General features: G+C 27.8%; 1 protein-coding gene across 1 annotated transcript in view; it reads right to left on the bottom strand.

Moving 5' to 3' along the window:
• LOC107455477 (complement component receptor 1-like protein) overlaps nucleotides 1-25,813 on the bottom strand; it is a 45,103-nt gene that overhangs the window by 5,195 nt on the left and 14,095 nt on the right. Inside the window, exons 2-10 of the mRNA XM_016073059.5 lie at nucleotides 14,839-15,015; nucleotides 14,441-14,635; nucleotides 12,879-12,968; nucleotides 9,744-9,875; nucleotides 8,693-8,866; nucleotides 7,845-8,033; nucleotides 6,720-6,899; nucleotides 4,656-4,706; nucleotides 1,900-1,978 (exon numbers count right to left, since the gene is read on the bottom strand). Of these exons, the coding sequence (XP_015928545.2) occupies nucleotides 1,900-1,978; nucleotides 4,656-4,706; nucleotides 6,720-6,899; nucleotides 7,845-8,033; nucleotides 8,693-8,866; nucleotides 9,744-9,875; nucleotides 12,879-12,968; nucleotides 14,441-14,635; nucleotides 14,839-15,015 (1,267 nt within the window). The remainder of the gene's footprint in view (nucleotides 1-1,899; nucleotides 1,979-4,655; nucleotides 4,707-6,719; nucleotides 6,900-7,844; nucleotides 8,034-8,692; nucleotides 8,867-9,743; nucleotides 9,876-12,878; nucleotides 12,969-14,440; nucleotides 14,636-14,838; nucleotides 15,016-25,813) is intronic.

Raw genomic sequence — 25,813 nt, 5'->3', positions numbered from 1 at the left:
CGCGTGCCATTGGTTCGCCATCCCTGTCCTAAATGAAAGAAAACATGCGTTGTAACATTAGAAATGCTGTAGTGATATAGCAACGACACCCTTTAGGGTTATAAATAAAAGTTAGAGGAGTGCACCACAAATTGCGTGTAATTAACCAGCTTACACGAGTGTATTTAACATGAATGTAAAGTTACAACGTACAGTGAGGTGATTTTTAGTGGCAGAAGGTGAACATAATACATGTGTTTATCTTCGAATGGTAGCTGTTTATGACGAACACTGTCAATAATAAACAACTTTTAATGGTGTTTTTATTGTAAGCAGCGCATATCAACTTCGAATAAGCCGAGACTCAAGGAAAGCAAACGCCAATGAATGTTTTGCTGTTTATGATTCATGGTATTCGAAGTTTTACGACTCGTTATGTTTGTGGAGCACTTTGACTGCTTAAAGAAACGGTCTTTTTATACGAAAAATTGCTTCAGTAAACATTTTCTGTTCTGGACAAAACATTCTAAGCATGCGTTTACATTGACTTTATGCATGTGAAATGGTTAATCAAGCATACTTAGCGTACGGTGCATTTACAGTACTTAATAACCCTGAATGGTTGTGCCACTATCTTTACTGTATTCTGAGGCTGCCACACTTGTTTATTTTTCATTTGGACAACCCTCATACAGTGTAAGTTTAAAGTCACGCACACCAAAAACCCATAATTCAGTGAAAAAGCATTGAATTTTGATTTCCTACAGGTAATGCAGTTTGTTGCAAATATATAACAATCACTATGGTCGATTTTGACATCTATAGGGCATAATTAGGAAAATTTGCTACTGGCCAGTTATAGCATTTTTAACTGTGCCACTTTTTTAGATATGTGGCCACTCTTTAAAAAATTTAAATTTTTAACGATAAAAAGATCTGTTATTATTAATAATGTAAGGCAATTCTTTTGAATCATGTCTTAAAACATTGTACATTTTTAAAATGAAGAAATATTTTGATAAAAAAAGCGTGACATAAACTAATTTTCAAAGTATTGTAAAATTTTCTTAAAAATTCCAAATTTATTTTTATAAAAATAACGATACAATAAAATGCACATGGTGTGCATTTTAAATATAAAAATTAGCTATCAATTTGCGACTGGCAGATAATTTTTATTCTCCATTTGTTATATTTAGCCATCCAGTGGTGATCGTTAATATTGCCCTGTAATAAAATCATTTATGAAGCGTTTTTTGATCAAGGCGGTGAAACTTTGCTTTAACATATACAGAAGATAATAAAGAATGAGGCGTTAATTTTATTCAAGAGTCACATTCCCGGGCCATTTAAGAGTTCCATAATAAATGTTTTGAAGCACTAGTACTCAGTTACTCGACCATGACATGATCAGATCACCATTTTAAAGCAACTGGATCAGTAGTTAACTTTCTTGTCAGCAAGTAGCTTCTCCATTTTTGTTGAGGAAAAATGGAGAGAAATCAAAAGAAAGTTATCCGTCAAAAATTGGAAGAAAAATGTGAGAAGGCAAGGAACAAATAGTGTAGGTAAAGTATTATTTCCAATTTCAGCAAGAAATATTGCATTTATAACATTTATTGTAACACCCTTAGTCCCAAATTTGGTAAAATTTGGACTATGGAAACACGCATGAAAGAGGGCAATATTTCGAACATTTTCCGTTAACATCTAAAATTAATCTGCTAAAACTGAAAATAAAGATTTTTACTTATTGATACTTTACGGATACTTTATACTCAATTAAAGGTCACTTTATGTTCAATTAAATTCTTAGACTGGTGCCTTTTAAAACCACCAAAGCCAAACGTTAATGTGCGAGGCTTTTCTTAGCCTGTATACTGTTTAAGTGTAATTGAAGAACTGTAATTTGTAGTTCACCTTCGTTGATCGTATAAATAGACTCCAACTAAGACAACAACAATCATTATAGCAGCTACTACCATTCCAAAGATAACACCTAGATAAGAAAATATATTGAAATTAATTTCTTCTAAAGTTCTTGCTTACATAAATTTAGTTTATTCAGATCAATTGATTTTCGCAATAATTGCACAAAAGGCTTAAATAATTATTTTTAAGCATGCTTTTAGTATGAATAATTAACAATTAACTTATTACTTTGAATAATTGAATTTATTAGGTGAGTTGGATTCAGAATATTGGATTTTACTACTTATTGTATGTACACCGAATAATTTTTGAAATGATTAACAGAGAAAAATCTGGACAACATGACTTTAAGTTTTTCACTGATAGAGATTAAAAATTTCGTGAATTATTTGATGATTTATTTCTTCTAAACTTGAGTAGCGGCAAAGATTAAATACTAAAGCTGATATCAAGTAGCTAGCTTTATACTGTTTAAAAATTTCGTTACAATAAGATGCTATTAAATATTTCAGATTCTATTTATAAAAATGAAAGTAATTATAATTGAATCAGAAATAATCTGAAAATTCTTTAAGTTCATATAATGGAAAAAATTTAGAAATACAAGCTGGTATAATCTGGTAAAAAAAGAATTATATACACACACACACATATATATATATATATATATATATATATATATATATATATATATATATATATATATATATATATATATATATATATATATATATATATATATATATATATATATATATATATATATATATATATATATATATATATATATATATATATATATATATATATATATATATATATATATATATATATATATATATATATATATATATATATATATATATATATATATATATATATATATATATATATATATATATATATATATATATATATATATATATATATATATATATACATATATCGATAGATAGATATAGAGACAAAGAGGTTAGCCGCCATCAGAGAAATATGGTGTCCTAGTGTCCTAATAATTTAGTCAGGAGAGCAAACCAAAGTTTGGAACTATTAATGTTAATCTTGCTTTTTGCGTACTTCTCCATATCTCGAGAACTTTTTGAGCTAAATGAAAATTTTTTGTTTACATTTATGAAATTCTTTTATTAATTCCATGCAAAAATAACTTTTAGTAAATAATTATTATTTTACTTAATAATAGCAGAAAAAAAAATTGAGTTGTAAAGTATATAATTTTTTACATCATTTTGAAGAATGCAATATTAAGCGTAAAATAAGAAATTTGAGTGAAGTGAAGGAATAGTTCCTGAGAAATTAAATTTAAAAGAAGACATATTTTTATATTCGATTTCTCAAGAACTATATGATAGGATAGATTTAACTTGGATTTTGTATTTTTTTCTTTAAAATTGTGTTCTTTAAAATGATGAAAAAAATTTATATGCCTTACAATTCAAAGTTTTTTTGAAAATTCTTAAGTAAAATTATAAAAAAAATTTTTTACTAAAAGTAATTTTTTGAATGGAATTATCTTTGGATAAATGAATTTGATAATTGTGTGCAAAACTCTTCACTTCCCTTCAAAATATGCAAAATAAGTTCTCGAAATATGCAAAAGGTAAAATTAACATTAATGGTTCAAACTTTCAATCACTCATAGTTTCACTGATTTCATAGTTTAAAATATCATCTTCACTAACTTATTAACATATTTGACGTCACTCCCTCGAACCATTAAAATTGAGTCCTAGAACGTGAAGATCCGATCCTTAGATCAAAAGTTGTTCAGGTTGGTATTCAGTTTATTTTATTTATTTATTTTCATTTTTTCATTATTTTTTTGCATTTTGCATAACTTTTATCGACATTTTACTACTTATCTAAAATTGACCCTAGTATTCTGATTTTTTACAGAAGTTTAACATAAGCGTTGCATAAACAACTGCACTAAACACTCATAGATATACACAAAGTTTTATTCAAATGATGTAAAAATTTATAAGCCTTACAGTTCAAAGTTTATTCGAAAATTGTTAAATAAAATTATAAATAATTATTTTTTACTAAAAGTAATTTTTTGAATGGAATTATCTTTGGATAAATGAATTTGCTAATTGTGTGCAAAGCTCTTCACTTCCCTTCAAAATATGCAAAATAAGTTCTCGAAATATGCAAAAGGTAAAATTAACATTAATGGTTCAAACTTTCAATCACTCATAGTTTCACTGATTTCATAGTTTAAAATATCATCTGCACTAACTTATTAGCATATTTGACGTCACTCCCTCGAACCATTAAAATTGAGTCCTAGAACGTGAAGATCCAATCCTTAGATCAAAAGTTGTTCAGGTTGGTATTCAGTTTATTTTATTTATTTATTTTCATTTTTTCATTATTTTTTTGCGTTTTACATAACTTTTATCGACTTTTTACTGCTTATCTAAAATTGACCTTAGGATTCTGATTTTTTATAGAAGTTTAACATAAGCGTTGCATAAACAGCTGCACTAAACACTCATAGACATACACAGAGTTTTATTAAGATTTAAATGTTAATTTTAGTGTTTATAAAATCACTTATTTTTTTCAAAAAGTTAAAGGAATTGATTTAATGTTTTTCAAAATATTGTGCTATGTTTGGTTGTGCTTAATTAAATTAATATTTTAATATTATAGGCCTTAATTTAAGTTATAAAACTTGAAAATGAATTAAATATTCAGGGGAAAATAAATATATTACTCACCTCCTTGATTGACAATTCTTGGTGTAATTTCCTTTTTTGCAAGAGCTATTGCTGAAAAGGTAAAGGAAAACTTGAAAACTCAAATCTGAAAAAATTAAAATGCTTTATATTATAGAAATGCTTTAATGAAATTATGTGGTTTCTTGAAGGAAAAATGTTTCATTATAAAAGAAAACGAAAAGTTTTATTTCAGAAAAATATTTCATTACGCAAAATAAATTAAAGTAACTCATATTATAGAAATGTTTTGTTATGAAAAATATCGAAACGGAAAAAAAAGTTAAATGTTTGGTATTATAGGAATGTTTTATTATAAAAGAAATCAGCAGGTTTAACTTCATTAAAGAAGTATTAGTAGTTTTATTAAAGAAGCTTTTAATTAAAGCAGTTTTATTGTTTAAAAGATTAAAATAAGTTAAATATGGATTGGAGTGAAATAAAGGAAAACACCCTACTGAAATAACATTAAAAAAAAACGATTTTTATTTCATTTTCTGCCTACAGAATATATTCATAATAAATATTTGAAAGGCGAAGTATATTACATATGTACGCTAAAATAATTTTAGGATAATTGTAGGATAATTGTAATGATTTTGTTGAAAAAAATCGCATATAAAATATAGTAAAGCATTTAAAAATGCTTTTAAAATTAGAAATATCTTTCAAAGTGTTATTTAGGTGCAAAATCTTAAAAAATTAACAACTATTAAAGAAGTGCTTTTGATTCCTTAATTATATTACAGCAAAAATGTCGTGCTGCATATGAAAATTGCCATATCGTAGGTTTTTGTGAAAATATTTGTTATTGCACAATAAAAAGCATTTAAAATAATTTGGCTAAAAACAGTTTTTTAAATTTTTAATAACACGAAATAAAACTCACAAAAACTTTTTATGTTAAAATGTATGATGTTTTACCATTAGTAAAAAAATGAGACCGAAGAACTTTGTTATTGTACTATAAAAAAATCTTTAAATCATGAAATGTTTCGGCTAATGGCTATTTATTAGCGATTTGATGATCCAAAACAAAAAATACCCTCTTGACTTCTTTATCTCAAAAAGTATTCGATGCAACATTATGTGAAAAAATGTGAGTTTCATTGTAAAAAGTTTCGAAAATTTATAAACAAATGTCTCCAAAAAATGATTTTAATGCAAATTGCCAATTACTTATGTATGTATTTCCAGCATTTCAGTAGTTTTATTACTGTGTTATCCCTTTTCTTTTTCTAATGATAGCAAAATAAGGAAAATTGACTCATAAATAACGAAAAAGTTCTTCAGTTAAAAACATAAGAGTCACCTTCTCCTGTTGCTCCATTTTTTTTTCAAAATTTGAGTCATATTTCAAAATGTCCCCCTCATTTTAGTTTTGGTCCAAAAAATTATTTTTGGCCTTTTTCAGTAAGTACTTTTTCACAATTTTTTTTTAAATGTTTGATATGGTGGCAACGAGATTTTTTTCTTTTGGTTAATTTGAAATTGAATTGATCCAGGAGTTGATACTTGATCCAGGAGTTCCCTTGTCCTCTGGATTGGGCTCAAAATTGCAAGGCTACGGAGTTGAACATTAGTAGTCGTGAACCCAAAAATTGGATTGGCTGTTCAACGACGGTTACAAAATTATAAAATTGAATCGGGAAAACTTTGAATGAATTAAATTAAACCCGATAAAAAATCGTTATTGATGTGCATTTTTTATTAGTGAGAAAATTCCTAATTTTCTGAAAAAATATAAAAGTTTTTTTTTTTTTTTTTAGATACATGTATTCCTAATTTCATGCAGTTATTTTTTAAAATTTTAAGCAAATACTATAAAAAATAAGTTTATATTGCGGGACAAAATAATACAAAACATATTGAAAGACTCAGCATCGCATGAAGTTCATTTAAAGATAATATTTACATAAATAAACAAAACGTCTAGGCACAATTTCATAACTGTTTTGTCTTTCAATATTTATTGCCATATCATCATCTTATTCAAACAAACCAAAAAGCTCCTAAATTTTGACATTAAGTGAAATAATTATGATAAAAAAATAAAAAGTTGCTTACGAATTAAGCACTTGGCTTGCGGTTCACTCCACTTGCCATCGTTTTTGCATACAATTTGAAGGTTCTCTCCGTCATATTTATCGTTGCTACACCTTAAAGTTGCATTACTTCCTACTCTAGTAGTTTGATATCTCCATTTACCACCAACATCATAGGGAATTTCAGCAGGACATGTTATAACTAAAATAATACCAATCTTTTAAACCTGAATTATGGCGTTACTGTATTTCTGACACTATAATGCATGCCCATTTGGAAAGTGCTTAAAATTAAAAAAGTTAGAATATTTAAGAAAATTACTACATCAATATTAGTAAAAAAATGAAGTTAATGTACACTGAAAAAACTATGGTGTAATATCTCTCCGAATTTTTTGTTGAACAACTCAAATAATTGTTGAAGAAAAACTTCTCTTTAAGTTAACACCAAATCGAGAGTTCAAATACAATTTAAAGAGGGTGTGAAAGCTCCTAAAATGTAAGTATTCCACACCCAAAATCACGCACCTTCTCACTATACGTTAAATATTTTCTCTGTCAGAAGCTCCAATGTTGGCGTGCTTTTGATACGTGTTTACAATCGATTTTAAGTTGGTGTGAAGTTCGTTGTGCTTCATCTACAGAAATTAAAGTCAACCGCTAGAATATGTATGTTCGTTTTCAGTTGGGTAATAAGGATTTAATTTTCAAGTCTCTGTAAACTGTATAGAATAATTTTAAAATATATAATATATATTTCCTATTTTGCTCTATTAATCCTAGTTCAAATTCGTCTCAAGATTCTCTCTGTGCACCGCGTACGTCTGATTTACAAACGAATTTTATTTTCATAATTAGTATTTCTATGCATACAAAATTATTGATTCTTATCTTATATTGTCTCGTTAAAACAACTTAATGTCTGTTGTGTGTATTTTATCTTACAGTAATTATAAATATTTGTGTCATTAAATACCAAAATGTTGGCAACTTCTTTACACCTATTAGTGTAAGGAAAATTATTGGTGTTTGGTGAACTCCCCTTAGTTCTACGCGACTTCAGTGCAAAGTAGTTGCCACCATTTTTGTGATAAAATACACTAAAAGTGTTTGCAGTGTATGATTTAAAAAACTTAAAATGCATTACTTTTACACTTAGGTGGTTTTCCTCTCCATGATCCATCTCCTTCACAAGTTCTATCTGCGTTACCAACCAGCATATAGCCATAGTTGCAGTTGTACAAGACCTGTGCACCTTCGAGTGGAACACCCTGGTTGCCATGCTCCATGTTAGAAACACCGTTTTCAATTGGCTCCAACGGATCGCATACAATGGCTAAAATAGTTTCAAATTAAATTTAAAACGGAAGTAAATGAAGCATCCCTTCAACTGGACGAAAATATGAGTTTGAAGGCAAAATGTGCAAGTAAATCCAACTATTGTCGTGAAAATAATGACTTAAGATAATACTTAACAATAGATAATAATAGACAAATCGGTACTCCAAAAACGCCAAAAGATACTTCAAAGTTTCATAACTTTGAAGTTAGGGTATTCATTGAATTTAAACAATTCAAAATTATGGGTATGCTATTGAGAGTTCTAATCAAGTTTTTCGTATGCATGATAAGCTTAAAACTTTTCTTTTTTGTTAATTTCGCAAGAAATCAGAAAAAAATCAAAAACTGCGTTTTAAATAATAAAGAAATATATAGTATACAGAAACAATAAGCAAGAAATGTAAAATAAACGATATATTTTTGAAAAGAGTTTCGAAACAAAGCTCTTAAAGTGTATTTTGCTCTTATTTTTAGTGCGTTTCTGATTGTGACAAAAAAACAGATGATTTTTTGAAGGAAAAAATATCATTTAGAAAGCATGCACAGTATATAAGTTATTAACTACAGTGTCGATAGTGCAATTAATTAGACCATTTGTGAATGATATTGTTTTTTTTTTTACAAGGAAAATTGAAATTTTGGCATTTTACTTACGTATACAAATAGGTGGTTCCCCAGACCATTGTCCTGATTCTTCTGTGCATTCTCTCCGAACTTTTCCTGAAAGTTTATAGCCTCTTAAGCAACCATATCTCACCATATCATCATTGCGGTAAGTTTCAACTGAATATAAGCTTCTACTTGGTGCACCACACTTGTATCCCTCATCTAAATTGTAAAAATGGCTGAATTCAACTGGTGAAAAAATTGGTAAAGTTTCATAAAACTGTAATAACGTTTTTTTAACTTTGTCCTATTTTGGGCAATTTTTATGATAATTAGGCAAATTTAAAAATAAATAGTAGTAACAAGCTCTTCAGTATATTATCGTATTTTATAAACGGCGTTGAACAGCCTACTCAATTCTGAGTTTACAACTACCAATGTTCAACTCCGTAGCCTTATAATTGCTTTGTAGCAATTTGTCTTCGTAGAGGACTTTCTGAGGGAACTAACCCGCATTTGCGTTACATGGAGAGGAAAATCCCCTCCCATGGTTAGCCTAATGGCAAGGGGACTCTAGCCCATGATCAGTCTACTACTTAGGATATTTTACGTCAGCATTGTGGTCGGTGCAAGCAGGATGCGGAATTCGTATCGACTTGTCATTGCTGGGATTCAAACCCGGTCTCACCTCATTGGAATGAGTAGGCTCTATCCCCTGAGCTATCACGGTAGGCTCTATTCTAGTAGCTAACTTGTATTGACATATTATATTTTTCCATATTAGCTAATACTTTTGCCACTTGCTTAAATTTTCACCTTTCTAGTGCAGAATAAGCTGTTAAAAATCTGTAAAGTTAAAAATACTGTAACGCTATACAATGCTTGCATTGTCTCCTGTACAACCACTATAATAGTAAAAAATGTCCTCTTAGTAATTTATTTGATTATCGTAAAAGAAATAAGTAGAAATACATTTTTTTGATAGATGAATAACAATTAACTAGAAAAAAATCAGTCTTATGTGATTGCAGAATTCTTTTGAATAATTTCATTCCTAAAAAGTCTAAGAAATTTTTTGTAAACTATTTTTAATGAATACCTTTTTTAACTTGAATTTCAACTTCACATATTTCAAAATATCCTTTGTCATCTTTATCGTAATCTTCTATGTGAACTCGGTGGCCGTCTATACCTTTTCCTTCTGCACATAATAACACCATCGTTTGAGTACCTATTGCAATATATTGATGTCTGTTTACTTTATTTATATAAACAAAACATTTACGTTAACGTTGCACAAACTCAAAATTAAAATAACTGAATCAACATTATATTGCCAAGAAAATCAAAATTCATTTTTTAAGATGTTTTAAGAAACTGTAGTGTAAATATAAAATATACATATATGTGTTAACATGTCGCTTTTTAAACAATGTTTCCTTCTATCTAAATGTCACCGCAAATTTGTTTTTCATATTACATATTGTTTTCCAACAATAATATGAAATACCCTCTCACATAGTGATATAATTTTTAAATAATTATTGTTTTTTAGAATTAGAACTGAAAATGAAACTGTTCCTTTCAAAGCTTTTAATGTAAATTTAATTTGATTTTTTTTATATATACTCTGAATGAAGTGTAATATATTATTACTGTTACTTAAATTGTAATTCGATAGATGCTACCTATATACTACATATATTTTTCTGGAATCCGGGGAAACATAAAACATGGTAAAAGGAAAACAACTTCGCAACTGTCAGTCCATTTCTAAAAGCAGCGTATTTTGTAAAAAGTGATCACTACGGAACACTCAGGTTCATTTTCTAGAGCTACAACACTAGAGTAAACATTCTGCATCACTGGCGGCGGTCAGTAAGCGGGAGGGGATCATTTTGATCAGCCGTAGTAGGGACCGAGGGTGCCCTGTATCGGTCCTCGTTAATCTGTTCTACCGTAAAGTGCTCAACTTCGCGCGCAGCTCGCCGGGCTACCAAATCAGGGGTGTCATCCCCTCTGTAGAGGATCAAAATTGCATGTCTTCGGATCACCCACAGGGATGTTTCCCAGGACGTCGCCTATAGCTCATTGTGCAGCTCTAGTGTAACGTAAATATATCAAATTACCAAACTATCTCGATGAACTAATAAAGTTTAAAATAGATGACGAAGCATTTGTATTTCGAACCAGTTCAACAAGCAGCTAATAAAATTTTACAAGTATGACATTGTGCTGAATGAAACAAATGTAGATAAGTCTTTTGAAAAAATTGTGTGTTCCGAACTCTATATATATATCGACTATACTTTTTAAAGCGTAGTTATTATGGTTTTCATTCACAAGTTTCTTTTATTTTTTGTATCTAAGCATAGTTTATGACTATAAGCACATAATTATAATTTAAGCAAATATTTGCTTTCTCGAAACGGTGAAATGTTTTTAAAAGTAAACTCTTATTATAAAACTTTATTTGAACATTTTAGATTATTATTTTAATTAAGGAATTTTAGCTTCTTATTTAATGAGTGCAACTCTAAGAAAAATGGATTAATCATTAAACCATAATATTGATACCTTAAAATGTACAAACTTGCTGCAACCTTTAAGAGGTATTGAACTGCACTGTAAAAATTTCTGGATGAAATAGCGGGAAAAAGTACCGGCACTCAGGATGTCGGTACTTTTCACTGTAAAATCTATTTTCATCGTAGAATTGTAAACAAAAAATTATAAACAAAAAAAAAAACGAAAAATTTGTTATACCGTAATTTTTACGGTAATATTTACTGTAAAATTTTACTAAATCACAGTAATTAAATCAATATTATTGTAAAAATTATGGTAAAATGTTACACGGTATAGTATAGGGGAGAGTGGGGTCAATTGTAACACGGTACGATTTTAACAGAGCAAAAATTTCGAGTGTCGGATTCTAGATTTGGTTCCTAGGTGGCGCACAAGGTGTATTTAATAAATCTACATGTACACCGCTGCTGGCAACCATTTTTATGTACTTTTGAAAGAGTTACATCACAAAAGATATTTTCACGCTACGTAAGTACTTTTTTTGGCATTAGAATATTATATTGTAACAAAGTAATTTTGTTTAAACAAATAAAAATTATTAACCGAATATGTAAATGGACACCTTAATTAACATTTCAAAAAGAAAAAGATTAGTTTTGTTAATTAACTAGCATTGTTTTTAACAAATGAAGCTGAAATGGCGTCTTGGGGACAATTGTAACAATAAGTAAAGGGACGATTGTAACAGCTGAAAATAAATAATCTTATGTTTACAAACCATTACTTAACCCTTTAAGAACCATCAATAGTTTCCTATATCATTTATATTATGCTGCATGTGCATTATTTTATTTGTCACCTTTCACAGCATAAATTAAAAATTTTAACCCCTTAAAGTTAAAAGTTTAACCCTTTAGGTCTCTGCTCATTATTATTTTTACTCCTAAAATATCACTACTATTTTGATCAATAAAAAAATATATCAAAACTATGATAATATGTATTATTAACTATGTTTTAGTTGAATTTATGAACTGTTACAATTGACCCCGTAAGTGGGGACAATTGTAACAAGCGCACGACTGTCAAAAATTGTTAATGACTAATATAATAACATTTAAAATAAGGTATTTACTTTTTTTTCCAGTAGAGGATAGTCTACTTTACTCGTCTGTCAATTAATACTAATAATATATTAGATTTTTTGTTAGTTAAAAATAGTTAAGTAAAAACTGTTACAATTGACCCCACTCTCCCCTACTTTCATAGTAAACGACGATAATGTTAAACTGTTACTGTATTATATTTTTGCAAGTTTCCTGTTTTATTGAACTTGTTTTGTCATTAATTTCTATTTCATATTATACTAAAATGGTCATTTCTCGTAGTATGGCAATTTCCTTAATATAATTAGATCTATGACAGTAAATAATCAATTTTGAGAAGCACTGTATTTTTAATTTTTAAGTGATTTTTTTCACGTACGGATTTATCTATATTACATGAAAATCATATTTATAAAACCCACAAATTTTCTTCTGAAATGATAAATTTTTCTTAAACTGAGAATATAGCTAGTAAATAATTTATTTCAATGTTTTTTTCTGGATCAAAGAAGGTGGATAAACAGATTTCGTCTAAAATTCAGAAGATTTGTAAACGATTATTTAAAAATGGAAAGTAAGATAATAAAAGGACTCAATACCAAATTTTCCACTAAATGAGGCACATCTTTTGTACGAAGCTATCTGGTTTTGAATTTGAATAACAAATACTGAGAACTTCACATGTTTATCTGAAAAAAATATTTTAATAACTATTTAAGAAGTTTACAAAATAAAAAAAAGTCAATGCTAATGCAAGTATCTTAGCACAAATGTGATTTTTTGTAAAATACATCAATCAATAAAAAAAAAATAAAGGAATTCCGGAATCAGTCATTCACTGAAAATAATACTTTTGTATAATATAATTTTTCAATAAGAACTAAGTAGGTATCAAATTATTAAATATTTATGTAAGACAATGATTTTCTTTTTTAAAATGATTTATTTACTTAAATTATTTATTTTTTTAGTTTACACCCATAGTGATGATTTATTACTTCAACGTTTAAACCAGTTCAAAATATAAAGCCTTGAATTATTAAGAGAGATATTTAGTCTTAGGAGCGTAACGCTTAAAATTAAAACTTCAAAGTTTCTCTAAACTTAAAGCTATAATTCGTTATTTAAGACTATTCTGTCATATCTGACGTAGCACATACTCTGAAAAATTTGACGAAATTGCTTTCTCACTCTCTCAATGCGTTCAGTGACTGCTCTAACATTCTTTATCTGTTTCTTCTCTAACATTCTGTTTGCAAAACTTTCTGAGCTGAGGGCGTGGAACTGTGGTTGGTGTGCAAGCTAGTCAATGTTCATTTCTAATAGATGACGGCGAACTCATGTCCTAATCATCTAAGTAAATAGATACGTAGTATTATGTTTCTGACAAAATTTGTAACGCAAGCAAATGAAGAGAGTGATTTCTTCACTTTGGAGAAGAGTTTGCTCGGAGTTTTTCTGACTTGTGTCAAAATGAAGACATATTTTGTGAATGTAAATTATTCGTTTTTAAAAAGTTAAGACGAATTATTAGCTAATAACCTTCCAACTGTTAAGGTAAAATTGTGCCCAAATTTTTCTGTTCTGCCCTTTTTCCCTCATTTAATTACCACTTCTTGATGGCAAGCTTTCAGGCGAAATTTCGCAAAATTCCGGACCAGAGAATAAAGGTAGATGTAATTTCTTACAATGTAATATGGTGATAAAAATGTTGGTGAAATCTTTGATTTTTTATTTATTTAAACCATTCTTTGGTAATTTTTCTGTTTATATGGTTACATGTCATAGGAAATTCTGGTTTTCAAAATGATAGTTCTTTTTATCTCACATTTAGTAAAAAATTCAAAACAGAAAATTAAATTTAACCGAATGAAAGGTTTTTACTCCATGCTCTACGGTATCATGATGAAATTACCAAATTTTGCCGCACATTATAATACCATATTTAATTGTTAATTATACGAAACTTATTATCAAAGCTCTCTTCGGTAAAAATTATCGAGTTTTTTGGTATATATATATATATATATATATATATATATATATATATATATATATATATATATATATATATATATATATATATATATATATATATATATATATATATATATATATATATATATATATATATATATCAATGATAGAAACAGTGTATTACCTGTATTCATAACTGTTATTGCAACAGACAAAACTTTATATTCCTTATTATCACCAAGATCTATCCGCCACCATCTCGGGCTCTTTGGTTGCAAATAAGTACATCTTTCTTTATTTTTATCGATAGCAAGCTCCGCTGGATAACCAGGAGCAGTTGGTGTTGAGGACGCGGTCACAAGTGTGGTCATGCTGTCATCTGAGAAAAGGTAATAAAATTAACTATCTCTTCTGTGATATAAACTAAATTATAAAATTTACGCAATTAAGAATACACGCTTCTAATTGAAAATTTTTTATTATCAGTTAGGTTCAAGGTTTTTGTTTTCTTTTATGGACCTTGATTTGAATGAATTATGCAATTTTTAATTTGTATCTGTTAATTAATCAATATGCTCTTACCACAAACAGGTACCTCTTCAGACCACGTGCCATCACCTTTACATCTACTTATCGAAGAACCTAAAAGAATATGCCCAACAAGACAAGAATACATTACTATAGCCCCTTCTTCATAAGCTGCTTCATTTGGAGAAACAAAGCCATACATTGGAGTTCCGGGGAAACCACATTTTAGATCTAGAGAAAAAATATTCAAATTTAAAATTTATCAAACTCAAAGCAGAAAAAAACACCATAAATAGCACTAAAGAACTCAGGAATTTATCGTGTTGCAGCAGTTTTCTCAATATTTGTAATGTATAGGAGCATTTTTAAAAACATTATTTATTTCCTGAAATATATAGTGACCGAGTATATAGATTTTTATTAGAAGAAATAAAGATTATTAATATTTTTCAAAATAACAATTGAATTCTTCAATGTCAATGTTATTTTGAAAAAATTGAATTCTTCAATGTTGTTTTATGTGTCAATTAATTGTACAATTAAAAATGAATAATCGTTTCTTTTTTTTGCCTTTAAAATCATAAAAAGTGAGTTAAAGTATCATAAAAAAGTAAGCTTCAGGTATAAAGACGTGAAAATAACAGAGTGAAAAGCAAAAATTATAAGTTTGTTATTTTCGTCTTTCGCTGAATTAAAAGTTGAGCAATGTTGTTTTGTATTTTAAAATACTTAAGCACACAAATGTTTCTTAATTAGTTCAATTAGTTTCAAGTTATATGAGGTTTAAAAAATCACGCCACTACCTATCAGTTAAATTGTAAACAGAAACTTATAGAATAAAGTTTACAGACTTATAGATTAAAACGTATAGAATAAATATATATTATAGCTATTACACTTTTTCTCCCTTCGTAACTTGGTTTATTTTGAAACCCAAACTCTGGGACATGATGACGCTCTTTCAAAGGCGTTGCGGGTAACATGAGAGCAATCTAGAGATTTTCGTGATTACGAGTTACGACAAAGACTAATCGAAATAAATTATAAATAATTAAAAACGTTTCCGCTGCATTTATGATTTTTCTAAGTGTTTGCTTTCAAAAGAAAAAAATATTACTCAACAGTTGCACCACGCGCAAGTCTTATCGGAACACTGTTTATATTTCGATGATTATTGCAATTTTCAATATGGTAACATTGAGTTTCAAGAAATCATATTAAAAATCAATTATTTTAAATATTTGAATATTGAATTGTGGTGTTAAAATTACTGGATAATACCAACACAGATAATAGTACCATATTGATTACACCATGATTACCGTTCAATTTAAAATGCCTCTTAGTAAACTTGAAGTGATTTCACAGAAGGACCCATAAGCATGGTTCAACCTAATGTAACTGTAACCGTGTTAATAGCAGATGGACGGCGTTTAAGTATTACGTTTTTATTTTGCACATTGTGCGCATAACACCTGTTCAAATAGTATTGTTTATTTTTTATGTATTAATCATAAAAGAAAAAAAATTCTAATATCAACATTAAAGTGTTTTTTTTTTTTTTTTTGAAAGTTGGTTCAATTCAACAATTATCAAAAACAAAAAGCTTAAATTCTAATAAGAAATCTTTGCAATACCATTAGGTTATCGCTGTCAGTGTAAATTAATAAATTGAATGTTATTTAGTTCGTTTATGATGAATAACGTAAAATATTGTGGGGGGGGGTGAAGAGTTTATTATCATTTAATCGTGATTTGCATTTCAAAAAATCTGAAATTTTCGGTAGATTTTGTATTAATTTGTAATTTAATGTTCACTAAGATTAAAGATAATAAAATTATTGAAATCGATTCGAAATTATTAGTTTCGAAATTATTAGTTTTCAATTATTTAAAGGGCTTGAAAAGTTATGTGTCGTAAGCTACAATCATGACTGCGTAAAAATAAATGCAATTTTTTAATATTAATTTTCTTTCGCATCCTTTATTACAATTTAGTCTTATTCACTATATTTCATAGGAATTAGAAGAAAAACAAGTAAAACTGTCTTTTTTTTTTCTTTTTTTTTTTTTACTCTTTAAAAAATTTCATTTATTATCCTTTAATAGTTAATGAGAACGGCAAACGCTGTTTTTAACTTCTTGTGCCAGAAGAAAGCAGATGTGGAGACAAATTTGAAATTTTAACAAATTTAAAAACTTCTTCAAAATTGTGAACATGACTACAATAATTCATTATTCCCCGATACAGCGGTTATTACTAAAGATTGGAACCCTTTTTAACATCTTTTTTTTTATCCTAAATTTTTATGGAAAAAATAGTGGTTAGGGGGTAAGAAAACGAAAATGAACTAGTCGATTATCTTTCTTTTCTCGTAAATAGTGCGAGATACAGTGAAAAAAAATTAAATCGGCAACTACGAGATTAAATAATACCATCAATCCATGATACACAATTATTCAGACAAGTTTTTCCTTAAGTATATTAATGTTAAAAATAAAACGCGTAAACCATGAGCGTTTTAAAGCACTATTTCTGAAATCATGGTAATCTAGTTTTATTTTTAACACTAACTAGTATCAAAGCACTAGTTTTTAATTTTATTATAATTCATGTCATCGTAATTTCTAATGTCATTTCTTCAACTTAGTTGTTCAAAACTGGCCTGCGACTTCAAAACTGACTAAGTACAGCTGTTTATACTCCAATATCGTTTCCACTGTATAAAAAATGATACTAAAATTTCTTCTTTTTTGAGCAAAACTTCTTCTCTTTTGACGAAACTGTTTCCTAGGATATTCTCTGAGTGAACGTTTCATCAAATTGAGGAAATTATTATCTTCGTTAAGACATATATTTTGTAAAAAGTATTAGGTTTAATGTCTACCGCATAAGTGATATGAAAATACAAAATAAATTAAAAGGAGCAGCAATTGAACCCAGGAAACCTTTGTATCATCCTGTATTACAATTTAACGGTCAAAGAGAACTCCACTGAAGTTGTTTGAGGAAGTGAATTTGTCAAATATTGAAGAGTTTTCTTAAAAGATTTCAAATAATTGTCAAATAATAATCATAATTTTTACTTCGACGAGTGATTTCAGTTGTTTGAGTTTAAAACTAGACAAGGTCAGTTAATTAAGCTATAATATAAATTCATGTCCCGAATTAAAAATTAGAAAATGTTTTTTTTCCAAAGAAAAAAAAATTTATTAATCATTTTAAGTCGGTTTCACTTCCTACAGAAAACATTAATGTAATGGTTATTATTTTGATTTCTTCCATAGATTTTAAACCATATTTATATATACGTACAAAAGTACGATTACTGGAGCTGATTGCCCCTTCTCCAGCAAATTAATGTTTCAAAACTTGAAACCCATACTATTCAAGTTGAAAATACATTTATGAATACAGAAAAAGTTTCAGATCGTAATCGACATTATAAGTGTACATAACTCTTTTAATTTTACATTAAGTAAAGACTTTCGGAATCATTCATCATGGATTATAAAATTTCTTGCTCTTTTTTCTAAATGATGAAATAATAAATCGGTCACTTTCGAATTGAGTCATTTCAAAAGTACCTTTAAATAAAGAAACTTAACTCTTTACGGTCGTATGTCTACTCTCAGCCACCACTGCAAAGATGTTAGCCACAGCATAGGGGCAAAACTACATATATTGCTGCACTGTGAGGATGTATAGAGTAAAGATTGTTCTGTATGTTCAAACAGAGAAATTTAAGGCGGAAAGCGCCAAACTAATTATTTTTGCTACACACGTTTTCAAAAACCAGGGCTTCATATTGGAGTCTGATCTGAAAGATACCACACGATGGAGAACTATAAAATATAATTTTTACTTAAAATTAACACACATTATTGTGTTACATATATCTAAAGTTTAAGAAGAATTTATAAATTTTTTTTTCCTTCAAAATCTTGCCCATTATGCATTACTGTTCGTTCAGCGAAAATTAATTCGACCAGCATGACTCCCATGCATAAATTTAATTCGACCGCAAGGGGTTAAACTAATGTATAAATTGCAAGTTGTATTTTTCTTTCCGTCTAAAGAAAAGAAATACTTTTAGTTTAAAATTTTTAATCTGTCCACTTGATAACCATTTGATATGAATAATAATTAACCTTATTGGGAATTAATCATGCAATTAAAACACCTGGAAACTTCAAAGTCTTTCTCTAAATATCTAAAGTAGAAGTTAAATTTTTAAAAAAATCAGCATTAAAACGATTTAAGCAAAAATACCAGGATTAGTAGAACAAGCATATATTTTGAAAATGGAAATGACTAGTACAACAGACATTCCATCTGATTCAATTGGAATTAAGTTGTAAAATTTTTAAGTAAATGCTACAAGTAACTTCCAAGTCTTTCTCTAAAAATCTAAAGTCGAAGTTAAATCTAAAAATAGTCAGCATTAAAGAGATTTAAGTAAAAATATCAAAGCTAGTAGAGCATAAATATATTTAGAAAATGAAAATGACTTGTAGAACAGACTCTCCATCTGATTCAATTTGAATTTAGTTGCAACAGTTTTAAGTAAATGCTACAAAATTTAGGTGGGGAAGTTGCTTTTTAATATCTTTTCTATGTTTTAAAAAAGTCACACATAATTTAACTTTTAAAAATCAATTTTTGTAAAAAAAGAAAATTAAAGTATTTTTTTAATATGACTATATGGACTAGGGATTACTATATGCTAATAATTGCCATTAACATATATATTTTTTACAATTCTTATTAAAAAAAAGAGAAATCATATAAAAATGCACAAAAGAATGCGAAGTTAAGAGGGAATTCACATTGCAGGTCGTAAAGGAATATTGTGACCGGCAAAACTAAAAAGAAAAAAAAATACTATCGAAATTTAATTGATCTCACTGAGGAAAGCAGTACTGAAATCATCAAAACCTGCTTGATTGATGCAGACGATCGAGAGAAGTTGAAAGGTTATCATTAGAAAAATCCCAAATTTCAACAGATGATCAAATATTTTTTAGAGCATTCAACCAAGCTTTCCTCGGTAGTAATTTGTTAGCTTTGTTTTATATTCGCTTAAATATTAGTTTTAGATCCTAAAATGCATATTTATCTCATGAATTTTGAACAAGGATTCTAAAAATGTATATCTAGAGTGATGATCATGGAACATTTCGTACATTTAGTTAGGGATGTAACGAGTAGTGAATTCCGAATATTCGGCGGCCAAAAAGCAACATTTTTTTAAAAGAAATCATTGCTAAATATTTTTTATATGTAAATAAGTTTGGTCATTATTGTAAAATAATCAAAATTTAGCAACATTCTAAGTATTGGGTAAAGGGTAAAAAACTATAATAGAAACATTTAAGATAATAAAGATAATTAGAAAGAATTATGTATTAAGATAGTTAGAAATATTTAAGATAAATAAAAAGCTGTGACTAACAGCTATTAAAAAAGGATAAAGTTGTAAAGTTGAAAAAAAAGAGAAATAGAAAAAAATTATTGCCTTGAAACAGAACTTTAGTGCGAAAGATAATATTATCCAAAAATAAAAGCATCCATAAAAAGTTAAAAGAGATATATTCCATCAGAAACGCTTATAAAAATGTCGCCCTTTCAGAAAAACGCCCACAAAAAAGATTTTACACAAAAGCAAAATAGAAAAAATAAGGAACGGTCTTAATTTTTGAAAGTAAATTTTCAGGCTAAACATCTTAATTTTCCAAGTTTCCAAGAAAAAGTGAGAAATAAAGTCTAATAGAAACCCTCTAATTATTGAATCGTAATAAAAACGTCTGTAAAAACAAAAGTTTTTCAAAATAGAAAAAGCTAGACAGAAAGCGAAACAAAAGTCTTATTTTATTTTTAAACAAAAAATTTAAAGCTAAAAATCTCGATTTAACTTTTTTACATCATTTCATTTTTAGAAAAAAGTGACCATAAGAGAATAACGTTCATTAGAAATGCTCTTTAAAAAATGCAGGGTCACGATAAAAATTCCTATAAAAAGAAAAGTTAATAAAAAAAGCAAAAGAGAAACAGAGGAAAAGTTGTTTTAGTTCTGAAATATAACTTAAACGTAGAATCACAGTTTTCTATGTTACCGGTTATATTTCTTACCGTACGGGAAAAAAATTGACAATAATAGAATGAAATCTATTACGAACGCTCTATTAAATTACTGTCTTATAATTAAAACAGAAAAAAACAGAAGAGAAACAAAAAAAAGCTCTAAATTCTTAAAGCAAAACCTGTTTTAAAAAAGACGAAATTGACATGACTGAATAAAATTTTTAAGAAGTAAAAAAAATAAATGGAAAAAATCATGGTTCAATATAAATGAACCTATTTTCGATTCATCAAATTTCGTTTTTCCATTTTTCTTTCAGAATATAAATTAACAAGTTTTAGAACTTGGCAAATATGTGTAAAAACTATTTCTAATAATGTATAGTAAAAGACAAGACTTTAGGTAATTCTTCGTTAAAACTATTTAAATCCCTCCTTTAAAAAACTTTGCCAAATAATACTTTTCCAAAAAATACTCGATGAATATTTAGCCATGCATTCGGCAAAACGGCTGTATACTTGTAAGTCAAATACCGAATAGTGGCCAAATATTCATTACATCCCTACATTTAATCTAAGTTTGAAATACGTTTAGTATAAAAGCTTCTTTCAAGTCACTAATTTAATTTTTAAATTTCATTCATTCATTTCATTTCAATCTGGGTATAAAGTTTTAAGTTTGCTCTAGCGCAAAAAGCTTAAGAACACCAGAACAAAAAGTATTTTTGAAACAACTAGAAACTTCCATACCATTGATTCCCAATTACTGAATTAATTTGAACAATTAAAGAATAATGTTTCATAATCCAATGTGATGACACGGTAATACGATGCATTCATTCTCAAAGAGAATACAAACGAAGGTTTTAAGAACACTAACACAAAAAGTACTTTTAAAACAACTAGAAACTTCCATACTATTGATTCCCAATTACTGATTTAATTTGAACAATTAAAGAATAATGTTTCATAATCCAATGTGATGACACGGTAATACGATGCATTCATTCTCAAAGAGAATACAAACGAAGGTTTTAAGAACACTAACACAAGAAGTACTTTTAAAACAACTAGAAACCTCCACACTATTGATTCCCAATTACTGATTTAATTTGAACAATTAAAGAGTAATGTTTTATAAACCAATGAAAATGACTCGATGTTTGAATCTCATTGGTGTTATTGGTATATATTTTAAGAATATTTTCCAAAAATGAAGTAAGAAAATGATAGAGTGTAATAAGGAGAGAAACGCTATCAAATTTTGACAAATTGCAAGATTAAATTATGTTTATAAAATCAGTTCAATGAAACTTGACAATCATCTTTTAGAAGCTCTCGCATTTTTCTGGCATTTAAATAGATTTTGTTGTTTTTAATCTTACCTTCTTTATTACAGATTTGTCAGGTTTTTTTTCTTTCTTCATTGCTTTAATATAAATTTGCGACTCCTTTTGTGTTTTTTTTCTTTACTTCATATTTAGTTAGGACTTAAATATATATATTACGCGTGATAATTACGAGCACCCGAATACAGCATTAAATTTATTTAGCCCACACTAATTTCGACAATAAATTTTGTATGAAAGTATTTATTCTCTTCCAGAAAAATATGAATTCCCGCTAGAAAAATATTCAATGATTTTCGGACATATGAGTGGGGTCATTCAGTGACCCCAATGCCAATTTTTAGAGAATATTTAGTTTTAAAAAATTATATTTGTTTCATTATTTTTTTAACTAAGTTTTAAGCTAGTTAATTACTATTTTTGAGCAACAATGTCGATTCACTCATAAAAAAATAATTTGTTAAAATATTACATTTTGATGTGACATCACTAAGTGACCCCACCTGGTCGTTAATAACAGCATTTATAAAAGATTAGAGTAAGTTTTACTAACATGAGTAAAAAACAGATGGCACCACACTAGATAGAGCCAGAAATACTCCCACTTGTTTGGGAAGAATATTTAGTTAGTATCTTAGCAAAAACTAATGTGCTAGAAAAATTAATGAATGGGTATTTTGATGATATTTCTGATGAATTTAAAGCATCGGAAGAGGAAGATGCTATTATTCAATGAAGCCTTCGTTGAATGTTTCAATTGATTTTTTTTTAGAAAACTTTCCAAAATATGCATTGACGATGACAGTAATTTTTTCGATAAAGATATTGCATGCTCTAATTCTGAAATTAGTCGTAAAAAAACTCAGTGGTCAAGAAATAAACCTGTTCAATTCATAGCCCAATATGTCATAACCTATAAACATCATCAGCTCCATCATTTATCAACGAGTTTTAAATTTACCGGCTGAAAAAATTATTCGTGGCGATACTAATAAAGAAAAAGTAAATTTAATTGAGATGAAATATTTTTATAGAAGGATTCTAGCAAAGGATGTTTTATATAAAGAATATTTAGTTGAAGTATGATCTTTAAAATGGGATCAGCAAATGATCACACATGCAGAGCTAAGAGGAGCTACTGGGGACCATGACCCCTATATTTTTTCGGGATATCTAAAATTTATGAAGGTAAATTTTCGTTTTATGAAGGTGTTTTTTGTGAATTTCTCAAAAAATTATTAGATATTTTTAATCATAAGTTATAAAATCTTTCTTTAGAATCAGCTAAAATTATTAAAAGTTTTATGTTTCTTAGATGAAAAATTCAGCAAATAGATAAACAAATTATATCTTTGCCCCTATTCCCTAATTTTTTTTATTTTCTTCTTTTTTTGCTTTACGTCACAAATTTTTGGTTTTTCCAATTAATTTTCTGCTTTCATCTACAAAACCCATACAATTCCCTGGATTCTTCATTATGACAAATTTAGTGAAAAAATATAATTTGCTTCTTTCAATTTTTAAAATTTGTATGTTTGGTAGTTCTTACTGGATGTTTTTAATGACATGGACATTTGATCGAAAATTAATGGCGAATGTATTTATTTTTGTAGAAAATAAAAATTAAAGAAATTTTTTTTCATTTTTGTAAAACAATTCTATTGGAACTGAACTTCATAAGGAGTTTCAACATTCCTCAATATAGGTGAGTTTTGGATAATTTGGTATAGGTAGTAGCGGGCCCCAAGTCACATATTAGTCCCCAGACCCCATCACACAACCCTGCCCACATTATCTTTCGCGTTTCAACCTAGTCATCCGAGTTGTTTTAACGATATAAGATTATTTACATTAACTAATTAATGTAAATAATTATATTATTATAATTATGATTAGCTTATTTACATTGACTAATTAATGTAAATAATTATATTATTGTAATTGTAATTAGATTATTTACTTAACTAACAAATTAAGATTATTTACGTTTTTAAATTATCGGGTAGTGCAAGAAAAATAGCTGATTTGTTCGTGTATTATTTGAGACCTCTGAATCACGATCTTTGTGTCTTGAGAGCGGAGAGTTGGCAGAATGCCGATTAGTAACAAAACAATAAAAACACACCAAAAGAAAATAGTCTTTGTTCTTTTAACTAACACAATTTAAATTTTAAATAGAATTCGAAGTAGTTTGACCTCAATTTTTTATTACACTGTAATACATGGAGTCGACATGTTTACAGAATAGTTAGCAAATCAAAAATTCGTTAAGGCTTTAATTTTTTTAATGCTAGTCCTTATTGATTTTTTTTTATTCTACTTGTCTTTACAATCAATTTAAGACCTAATCTATTTGATTGTAACGAATTGTTTGGTCAATTAACTTATTATTGTTCAACAGTATCATAATCCTCATAATATTTGTGAACAATTGCTTATTTTTGTACAAAAATTCACTTTTTTTAAAATCTACTCCATTGATTAAAAAACTTTTTTTGTTCTTGTTGTTCTCGTTGTCTTGTTTCAAAAAGGGTTTTTTAAAACTATTAGTCTTCAATTATTTTTACGTAAGTTTGAGGTCACTTTTTTGATTAAAAAATTTATTAAATTTCATATTTCAGTGAGTAAATACTGATACAAAATATCAATTTATCGAATTTCGAATAACGAATTACAATTTGGTCAAAAAATGGAAAAAAAGGCAATTGTTCAATGTTAAAAATGAAGGAAAATAAAAGATTTTTTATAATTTCTAAAAAAATTAGTTGACTTTATCATTTCAAATGTCCTCGTAGTTTCCCTTAACCAATTTTTCTAAGAGTGTACAATGGATTTTAAGTAGTGTAAAATTTAAAAGCTGATTTTAAAAACTGTATTTCATAAAGTATAATCTTATATTTTCTTCTAGATTTTAAAGGCATCCTTATACCGGATATGTTGTAATGTTAAAATATGAACATCATGTTTATTCCCACTTTCTATTAAATGCTACGTTTGACGGTAATTCTGCATTGCTTTCTAAGTTTACATGACCCATGATAATGCTTTACAATAGTTAAAAGCGCGAACATTGTCTCAATATGCTTAAGATTTTATCTTCATAGATGAGAGTAGAAGAGCACCAGGATATTGCCACTCACTAACCCCTTGATTGCTTCAAGATATTTTTGTTTCTTGACGAAAAAGATTTTTTTTATCAGAATTTAAAATTATTTCTTGAAAATGTAGTAACTAAAAAGAAATCTGTTTTTTGTCGCTCATACCTCTCACTTCCTACGTCCAGACATTTTTCTTATGATTGAGTTGAAAATATATTTATGAACTTTAATCACTTTTCCTATAAATCCCTAAATCTCACTTACACCAAATACATAAAAATATTGAAAGGAGGCAGATTATTGCACACACTCATACACACGCACACACACATATATATAGTATATATATATATATATATATATATATATATATATATATATATATATATATATATATATATATATATATATATATATATATATATATATATATATATATATATATATATATATATATATATATATATATATATATATATATATATATATATATATATAGA

Source organism: Parasteatoda tepidariorum, chromosome 11 (genome assembly GCF_982258835.1).
Source record: "Parasteatoda tepidariorum strain Cologne lab strain chromosome 11, Ptep-v5.0, whole genome shotgun sequence".
In the NCBI taxonomy this organism is placed as follows: Eukaryota; Metazoa; Arthropoda; class Arachnida; order Araneae; family Theridiidae; genus Parasteatoda; species Parasteatoda tepidariorum.
The sequence above is the reverse complement of the archived record's forward strand: the minus strand, read 5'-3'. Positions and strand labels throughout refer to the sequence as shown.